The sequence below is a fragment of the Nothobranchius furzeri genome, chromosome 4 (assembly GCF_043380555.1).
Source record: "Nothobranchius furzeri strain GRZ-AD chromosome 4, NfurGRZ-RIMD1, whole genome shotgun sequence".
Classification (NCBI taxonomy): domain Eukaryota; kingdom Metazoa; phylum Chordata; class Actinopteri; order Cyprinodontiformes; family Nothobranchiidae; genus Nothobranchius; species Nothobranchius furzeri.
This window is the reverse complement of record NC_091744.1, coordinates 52,785,276-52,795,216: the sequence shown is the minus strand read 5'-3', so window position 1 is coordinate 52,795,216 and position 9,941 is coordinate 52,785,276. Positions and strand designations below refer to the sequence as shown.

Below are 9,941 nucleotides of genomic sequence, written 5' to 3'. Positions count from 1 at the left end.
ACAGAAAACATTAAAGGAAATGAACTGACATGAACGATCGCGTGTTAAATTAGTTTTTGAGGTGGCGACACCTGATTGTTACTGTGGCCGTGCTCAGGAGGCAGATCTACCGACCGCGAAAACAGCTGAGCGCTCCCTGCTGTGATCTGTGCGTCGGAGGACAAGTTGATGCGCCCCGCTCCACAGCAGCGATACACATCAGGCGCAAATAAAAGACAGAAAACATTAAAGGAAATGAACCGACATGAACGATCGCGTGTCAGTACCTACGGTGTGGCACTTGAGTTTTACCCCCAAAAAGGAGAATGTGATCATACGATAATTCAATAGGGAGCGTGGTTTCACAGACGCGGAAGTGATAGCGTCAGTGCTCTAGGAAACCCCCGAGCGTTCGAGCGTCAACGAAGTGACACGGAAATGCCGGGCTTTCCAGAAGTAAGTAAGATAACTTACTATGAGCTGATAGTTCGTTGGATTGATCGGTAGGTTGGAAACTCTGATCATGAATCTGAAGAAACGATGACTGAGTGGTGAGCTGGAAAGGCGACTTCCGTTTATAGCCGCGGTTTGTGACGTGGGTGCGACGTGAAGGGAATCCCCGCGAGGGGTATGCTGGGAGTCCCTACTTCGCGGATTTTCACCTATCGCGGCCAGGTCTGGAACACATCTACCGCGATAAACGAGGGATTACTGTAGTTCATACACCCCCTACTGCTGCTCCCCAGAGTGTTCTGCAGCATAATCAGCACGTTCTCTTTGAACTTGATAGTGTAATGACCTGGCAGGGGTTGTAAGCCAGGTGCATTCTGGGTATTGTGTTATATGTGTTTCCTATCGTTCTGCTAGTTCCTATGTGCTGATTTGCGTGTTGTGTGAGTGTTATGTAAGCCACAGGGAAGGTGATGTGTGTTCTGTGGAGCGGGTTGAATTAGCATGGTTAACTGACACCGTGACTCTGTGTGGTAGGAGCGTGATAGAGGATCGTGTCTGTAGCGTTACTAAGCGTTGAAGAAAAAGCCTAAAAAAGGTCTGTGTGAACCTCTACTGCCTCCTGCTGGTTGATTTGGGGACTATAACCCTGCCGCTGGGACGCTCGTACTTGCTTGTTACCACATTCCATCCGGCCACAATAAGAGACCGGTCATTATTTACCTCCGCTGACTCCGACACCGGCCAGAATTGGAGACCCGGCCTTTAATTGAATACCGGCCTGTATTAGAGGATTTACGGTATATATATATATATATATATATATATATATATATATATATATATATATATGTATATACGTATATATATATGTATATACATATATATATATACATATATATATATATATATATATATATATGTATATATATACATATATATATATATACATATATATATATATATATATGTGTGTGTGTGTATATATATATATATATATATATATATATATATATATATATATATAAAAATTTACGGTTGGATCAGCACCTCCAAATCTGAGACCATGGTTCTCGACCGGAAAAGGGTGGCTTGCCACCTCCGGGTCGGGGGAGAGGTCCTACCTCAAGTGGAGGAGTTTAAGTATCTCGGGGTCTTGTTCACGAGTGAGGGTAGGAGGGATCGGGAGATCGACAGGCGGATTGGTTCGGCGTCTGCAGTGATGCGGACGCTGAGCCGATCTGTCGTGGGGAAGAGGGAGCTGAGCCAGAAAGCCAGGCTCTCGATTTACCGGTCGATCTACGTCCCAATCCTCACCTATGGTCATGAGCTTTGGGTAATGACCGAAAGAACGAGATCGCGGATACAAGCGGCCGAAATGAGTTTCCTCCGTAGGGTGGCCGGGCTCAGCCTTAGAGATAGGGTGAGGAGCTCAGACATTCGGGAGGGACTCGGAGTAGAACCGCTGCTCCTCTGGATCGAAAGGAGCCAGTTGAGGTGGTTTGGGCATCTGGTCAGGATGCCTCCTGGACGCCTCCCCGGGGAGGTGTTTCGGGCATGTCCTGCCGGCAGAAGGCCCCCGGGTCGACCCAGGACACGTTGGAGAGGTTACATCTCCAATCTGGTCCGGGAACGCCTTGGGGTCCTGCCGGAGGAGCTGGTGGACAAGGCCGGGGAGAGGACGGCCTGGAGCTCCCTAATTGGGATGATGCCCCCGCGACCCGGACCCGGATAAGCGGAGGAAGACGAAGACGAAGACAAATTTTTCTCTAATGGCACAAACCTTTGCAAGGAACACATTTAAAATGCATCATGGTTCAGTGGTGGAGTGGTATCTGAGAAATACGTCTAGGCGGCCCGCCTGTTGAAACTCTGCATGCATGTTTCTTTTTGTTTTCTTTTATATATATATAAAAATAATTTGAAAATGTAAGTTTTGATCTTTGCATTAGTGTAAAAGCTTTTAATGTTTTGATGGTTTGATGTCATTTCCTGTTATGTTTACAAATGCTGTTGTGCATTGTGGATATTGTACTGAAGCTTGATATGACAATTTTTTGGGATAAAAGCATCAAACTCCAAGACTTGCTGGGGCAGCATCTGCAGTGATGAAGTGGTCTATTATGGTGAAGAAGAAGCTAAGCAAAAAACCAAAGGTCTCTATTTACTGGTTATTCTGCATTCCAATCCTCACCAGTGATGGAAAAACAGCGTTAAAATGAATGTGTTACAGAGTTAGTTTTCTCTGTAACATGTAATCAATCCATTATTGAAGAAACGTTACTATAATTCAGCAGCAGCTAAAGGGGATAAAACAATCACATGGGTGCTGCTGATTGGCTAAGAATAATGCTGTGTTAAACCAATCAGAGGCAAGCCTAGCCAGATGTTTACATCCAAGCACATCTTGGCCAGTGCCTCGTCCTGCTGGCAGGAGGCTTCTAGGGTGACAGAACACTCAGCAGAACCCAGGACACGCTGTCAGGAATGTGTGTCCATGCTGGCCAGACAGGTCTCACTGGTGGAGCCTGCTGGGTGATGACGGTTTGGGCCTCTCCCTGCTGGGGCCCTCTACAGCAGTGTTTCCTGACCCTGGTCCTCAGGGCACGCCGTCCTGCATGTTTTCCAATTTGCCCTTTCAAACACCAGTGTTTCCCTGCTGCCACTCACGTGACTTGAAATGAATGAGCTATTAACAGGCATCTGCAGGACTTGATGTCCTCCTGAGGAGGCAATATAAATCAAGTGTGTTGATGCAGAGACATGGAAAACATGCAGGCCAGTGGGCCCTGAGGACCAGGGTTGGAGAACACTGCTCTATAGGGATCAACCGATAAGGTTTGTTTTTGACCGATGCTAATATGTACAGGTCACGGTCAGCTAATGACACAATACATATACAGACTTGTACTTGTTGAAGGTTGTACACCATCAGCTGGAAGGGCCAGAGACTATAATAATCCATCCATCCATCCATTGTCTGAACCCGCTTTATCCACGCAGGGTCGTGGGGGTGGCTGGTGCCTATCTCCAGCTGTCAACGGGCAATCAGGCGGGGTACACCCTGGACAGAGAGCCAGTCCATCGCAGGGCAACACAGAGACACACAGGACAAACAATCATGCACACACACACACACACACACACACACACACACACACACATCTAAGGACAATTTAGACAGACTAGTCAACCTAACAGTCATGTTTTTGGACTGTGGGAGGAAGCCGGAGTACCCGGAGAGAACCCACGCATGCACAGGGAGAACATGCAGACTCCATGCAGAAAGATCCCAGGCCGGGAAGCGAACCCAGGACCTTCTTGCTGCAAGGCAACAGCTCTCACCACTGCGCAGCCTAGACTATAATAGTGACATCTAGAACCCTTAAAGTGAAAAACTGCCCAATGGCTGTATGAAGAAATGTATAAACCAGTTGGCTTCCCACATCACTTCATTTCACAGAGCATGTGCAGAGCTCAACACATTTCCAAACAGCCTACGCAAATTGGATAGCAGCCTGCAGGGAAGGGAGAGAGAGTTAATTAAGAGATGGGCTATTTTAAACTAAACTCTGCTGCACTGTTCGCTGCCTCTGAGAAGAACCTGGAACAGAACAAATACTAGGTGCCACTAGCATGCAACAAAGAGCATAGAATGGCTTGACTCAGCCTAGATCCGCAGTTTGCTCAAAACACCTGAAACGACCTCAGGTGTTGGAAACACAAGAATAGTCAGTGGATTTGCCTGCAGTGACAGACTATCAAACATCCTTCAAAGGTTTCCTCAAAGGGAGGCTTGTTGAGCCTTTAAAAAGTATATGAAACCTAGTTGGGACTCAAAATGGCCCAGGGGCCACCATGACACCGCCATGAAGCTCTTAAAAAGAGAAACTGGTTATCCCTGACCCCATCAGCAAGAACATGAATAATAAATGACCCGATTGGCTTTGGGGCATGAAAATGTAAGGTGGTGCATCTTGCTCAGAATGTTCTCCATGGTCATTATAGCATAGGAAAGCAGGACCAAGACCAAAGCTTTTTGGTGCACAACAGTGGTATTCAATTCTAGGCCTGGTGCGCCAATATCCAGCACGTTTTAGTGGCTTCTCTCCTCCAGTGGTTGAATCACATGTGCAGCATCTCATCAGGCCCTGCAGGAGCCTGTTAATTACCTACTGATTGAAATCAAGTGTGTTGAAACAGAGTTCATCCTACAACGTGCTGGACACCAGCCCTCCAGGTCAGGAATGGAACACCCCTGCTATACATTTTTCAATTACAATCAATATTTATTAACCAATATCAGGCTATTGATAGAGCTATAAAGGATGAAAACAAGCACATCTTACCAATATGAGTCCTGATATGAGGGACGAAGTGCCTGTGAGAGCCACATAGAACTTGGGTGTGAGGGTGTTGAGAAACATGCTTACTACAGAGAAAGGACAAAGAAAATAAAGCACATGGGTTAGCTTTTACTATTAAAAACGGTCTCAATACTAAAAGTAGCACTCTTTGAAAGACATTTGCAAAATCAAAAGCTGGATTTCTAATGGCAAAATATAGGTTATGCCTACAGAGAACACATCTAAACGGCTCCATGATTCAAGAACTTTGTAATTCCAGCACAGAAAATGTTTCATGCAGTAAGACATGGTGCAGACATAGCTATTGGAACTTCCCAGAGATCCCTGCTGCACATCTCCATGAGACCAGACTTTAACCACAGAGTAAAGATGTTCAGCAGGTCTAACACCAGAAAGGAAACTGGTTAAATGCAGACAAAATGTAACATAAACTACATTTTTAAGGGGTCCCGGAAGATATTTTCTAGGGGTGGCCATGTTGTTTTACAAGTATTGTTCTCATGTCATGCTGTGTTTTTATTTTAAAGACTTTCTTGTCCATGAAAAGTTCATCAACTCTGCATCAGCCGAGGTATTCTTTGAATTTGAAGCATCTAAGTAATAGTCTAACGCTATTGGTTAGTTCTGGTCAGCGCTCAGTTTCCTATTGCATGGAGCTCTGCGGGGCAGGGGGCGTGCTTGGCAAAAAACCTAAAAAAGACGTATTGCTTATAGGGCTGCACGATATTAGGAAAACCTGCGATTTTTGATTACAGTGATTAATATTGCGATGACGATATTACTTGCGATAAATAAAAACATAACTCAGGAACAAAAATAATCAAAACAAAGAAATAAAAAATCATAAAAATGAGAAAAGCAAAAGATGTGAGGAAAGGGAAAAAGAAAATGAACAAGAAAAGGCGATCAGTGGATCCCGGGAAAAGCAGAATCAGCAGAAAGAGCAGAACAAAGCTAACTCAGGTGTTTGCTAACCATCTAAATTAAGTGCCATCCGCCTCGGGGGCGGGCATCTAACCTATGAGAACCCACCCCAGTGTTTCCCCTAGGAATTTTTCCAGCTGTGGTGGTGGTGTTGGGGGGGGGGGGGGGGGATGACACGTCTCACCTTTATGTTAATATTGTTTTATTTGATGCACTCCACTTTGAACTGCACCAATCCAGCGACTGCTGCATTGTAATAACTAGTATTAAAGGTGAATACACCAATATTTGCACAATAATAATTTCTGTTTTAAACTCTCAGTGACACACTTTGCAGGGTGGATTTGGCATTTAATTTTTCTTGGCGTCTGGAAAAACATCTCCATCTGCCCCCCTGTATTTGACTTTCTGCCCCCTTTATTTTGGTCCAAGATCATTACTGGGCTGGCCCTATTAAACACGTTCTACACCCCTGCTTAGTAGACTTAATGAAGTATTTTTAAGCCAGTATAAAAATGACTCAAACACAAATTTACATATTTGGCATTATTGACCAATATTTTTGATTTGATTTATTTGTTAAGAACATCAAGATGCTTTACAGTGAACATTATAATAAGCCGGGCGTACACTGTGCGGCTTTTTCACTCGTAACACTCAGCTTCAGCTCAAACTGTACGACTTCCTCGCAGGGCAGATCTCACGAGTCATGTGCTCACTGTACGTCTGGTAGCAACACGTCGGACCTAAAATATGCTAAAAATAGCAGTTTTTACACAACACGTCAGACTTTTTTGTCTTGTTTTGCCTGTTGTCCTTCGGGAGTGCTGCAGGAGGACACACAGGAATTTATGGGGCTTGAATGAGGAAAACTAAATAAAGAAAGTAAATCTGTGTTTTGTAATCAGTTTAATTTGACATGAACACGACAAACACGCTTTCTTGACAATCATTGTGAGTAAAAAAACGTGTAGAAATAAAAACGAACAAGGTGTGTTATTGGGGAAATAGCGGGTGAGCGGAGTTGATGCAGGATTGCGAATGCGCCGTGAGCGGTTCTGATACTTTTTGGGTCGCAGCTGCTCACAGCGCCGCTTCAACCCTCATGAGGAACGAGATAAATATTAAACACTCCAGAAGTCCGTGCGAGCTTACGATTGCTGATCGGTAGCTGGTCACGTGGTGTTAATCGCCTCTCGTAACCCCCCTGTACACTACACGACGCTCAGCGCAAAACTCGCCCCGATCTTGTGGATTCTCGCACGAGTGGAAAATCGGCTCAAAAAAGTGAAAAAGTCACACAGTGCACACCCGGCTTACTGTCTGTGTGTGTGCGTTGATGCCTGGGCTGAGCTGACAGAGCTCCCGGCTGCAGTTTTGTGTGTAGGGAGGGGCGGGCGCTCAATCTGACTGGCCAATCACAGAGCTTGAAGACAGTCAGTTACCCAATGAGAATTTCATTCAGCACGATTACAGATATTTCCGAGTTTTACACTCGTTTCTTGCTCGTATTCGTCAAAAATGCTTTATCCGTACGCTCATAGCTGTAACCACCCTGCCGTGCCTCCTCCTCCTTGCTACCTGCCGGCTGTGATCACAAGCAACAACACAGTAGTTCCCGCTGCTTCTTCGGGAAACGGCGCAAAAAAAAAAAACCATCAATAAAACTTGGGATGTTGTAGGCGTGGCGGTGGGATTTCAGCCGTGGCCTATGTAAGGGAAACCCTGCACCCAGTTGGCCAAATGGGTGAAGAGCTCCTTTTAGTTGTTAGAAAAAACATCATGCTTCCTTTTGATTGACAGAATGCATTATGTGTAGCAAACATTTGAGCTGATATTTATCTGTTCTTTGCAATATGCATATTGTGCATGCTGATATCGCGATAACGATATATTTACGATATATTGTGCAGCCCTAATTGCTTACATTATATCAGAGTACATGATGAGATAATCACTTTTACGGATTTCTGAAAGTAGAAAACTCCGGAAAGCTACTTTAAGCCCAATGGCTATATGACTGCTTGAGGCAACAAAGAGTGTGTGTGTGTGTGTGTGTGTGCGTGTGTGTGCGCGTGTGTACGTGCGTGCGTGTGCAGCCGTACTCTTATTACGCCCAGACCACTTTGTGCATTTTTTGGCTGTCCAAGCCAAATCGTAGTGAACAGAATCGTGACAAAAAACAATGAAGATGGTGATTTGCAAGTCTTTGTCTGTCCAGTGTGACTGGCTCTGTGACAGCTTAAAAAGCACTCTCACAACCAAAACCTAGGAGTCAAGTGAACAATTAATAGCAAGAGTACAACACAGGAGAAGAATTAGCAACAGCGGAAGCTACAGGGCTGTACAGTAGTGATGTGTCGGTCGCGAACGAACTCTAACACTATGAAGACTCTATGACATGAACGACGGGAGCCGGCTCGTCACTGGGAGCCGTCACCACCCTCCCTCTTGTTTTGGTGAAAGCTACAGGCGATTGGTCAACATGTGTGACTGTGTGTCCAGACTGTCCACACACAGAGCAGTAAGGGCGGGGAAGAGGGAGGAACAGACAGACACACAGCAGAGCACATGCGGGCGGAGGGAGACGAGAGGGAATGAGGAGGAGGAAAAAGGCGAGCGAGAGAGGAGAGTGTGACGAAGACGGTGAGAAAATGAGTGACAGCAGTCGGAATCTGAGCCTAATTTGGACCCATTTCAGTATTATAAACAGCTCAAGGGCCGAGTGTAACGTGTTCAAGGTGAAGATATCATATAGAGCAGGCTCCACAAATAACCTGCACAGGCACATGAAAACCGTTCACCCATCAGTGCAGTTAGAAGAAAGTAGACCAGCAAGGCAACCTGCAAATGAAGGTGCCAGTGTGTCTACTGTCACTGTTGCTGCTGCAGTGTCTACAGCATCATGCAATACACCACCACAACCACCTCCACCTACCCAGAGCTCTATGAGCCAGTTTCTGCAAAAGGCTATGACCCCAGCCAGACAGAAAGCAATTGATGAGGAACTTGGAAAAATGGCTGCACGGGACTTTCAGCCTTTCTCAGTTGTGAATGACAGAGGATTCAGAAGCTACACCCATGCTCTCAGCTCCAAGCAGAAAAACACTTTCTCAAAGAATCATCCCAGGCCTATATGATAGAGAACATGCTTTACACCAAGAAAGGGTAAAAACAGCCACAGCTGTTTAACAACTGACTGCTGGACATCTCGAACAACTACATCATATATGTCAGTCACATGTCACTTTGTTGAAAATTACAAAATGGTGTCATGTCTGCTGGATTGTTCGGAGTTCAGTGCCAGACACACTTCTGAGAACTTAGCAGAGGAGCTGCTCAAAGTGGCAAAAGAGTGGGGTGTGGAAAACAAAGTGGCTTGCTGTGTTAGTGACAATGCAGCTAATATAACTAAAGCAATTAAAATGCTGAAATGGACCCACCACCCGTGCCTTGCACACACTATCAGCCTGTTTGTGAGAGATGCTCTGAAGGGGATGAAGCCGACTGTGGACAAAGTAAAGGCAATTCTTCCACAGGAGTACCACAGCCACAGAGACGCTCAAGTCGACTCAACGGCAGATGGGCATGCCTGAGCTGAAGCTCAAACAAGACTGTGTTAGTCTGTGGAACGCCACCTTTTACAAGCTCAAACAGATTCTGGAGACTAAGGATGCAGTGATCTCAACCCTGGCTGTCATCAATGCACCTGTCATGTCCACTTGTTATCATTTCTGCCAATCAGAATTTGGCATGTTTGTAGGCATTACCAACACCTTCCAGATACAAGCTGTTCTTATTCTGTGGATAAAGAGTCTTTAAACTTTATGTGAGGTGACCTAAACCTTAATTTGCATCTAATGAGCAATGTGAGTGAGTGTAGATCATGATTAAATCAAACATTACTGATCATAAGATATAAATGGATCATTGAATGGACAATATTCATTTCAACTTCACTGAATTAGGCACAGATTATTCAAACATTTCATATAACATCTGGTTCATTCAACCATATGATTATAAATGGTTATTTAACTTATGAGTTGTAAAAGTTTACTTTTCATTCAGCGTGTGGAATCCAGCAGTCTGAGATAAGAGGACAGCTTTTGTTTGGAGACCTTGTTTGACAATCTTGTCTTCATGGACTGTCAACAAGCACTGCAGAATCTTCTGGGTGTTAGAAGATAGAATAGAACATCCACCTAGATAGTGGAATTA

At 44.9% G+C, this 9,941-nt stretch overlaps 1 protein-coding gene across 9 annotated transcripts in view; it reads right to left on the bottom strand.

The window, feature by feature from the left end:
- Positions 1-9,941, bottom strand: part of LOC107395255 (suppressor of tumorigenicity 7 protein homolog) — a 124,001-nt gene that overhangs the window by 24,019 nt on the left and 90,041 nt on the right. For all 9 annotated transcript variants that reach the window (XM_054732759.2, XM_054732761.2, XM_054732760.2 and 6 more), the window contains one exon: positions 4,779-4,861. In XM_054732759.2, the coding sequence (XP_054588734.1) occupies positions 4,779-4,861 (83 nt within the window). The remainder of the gene's footprint in view (positions 1-4,778; positions 4,862-9,941) is intronic.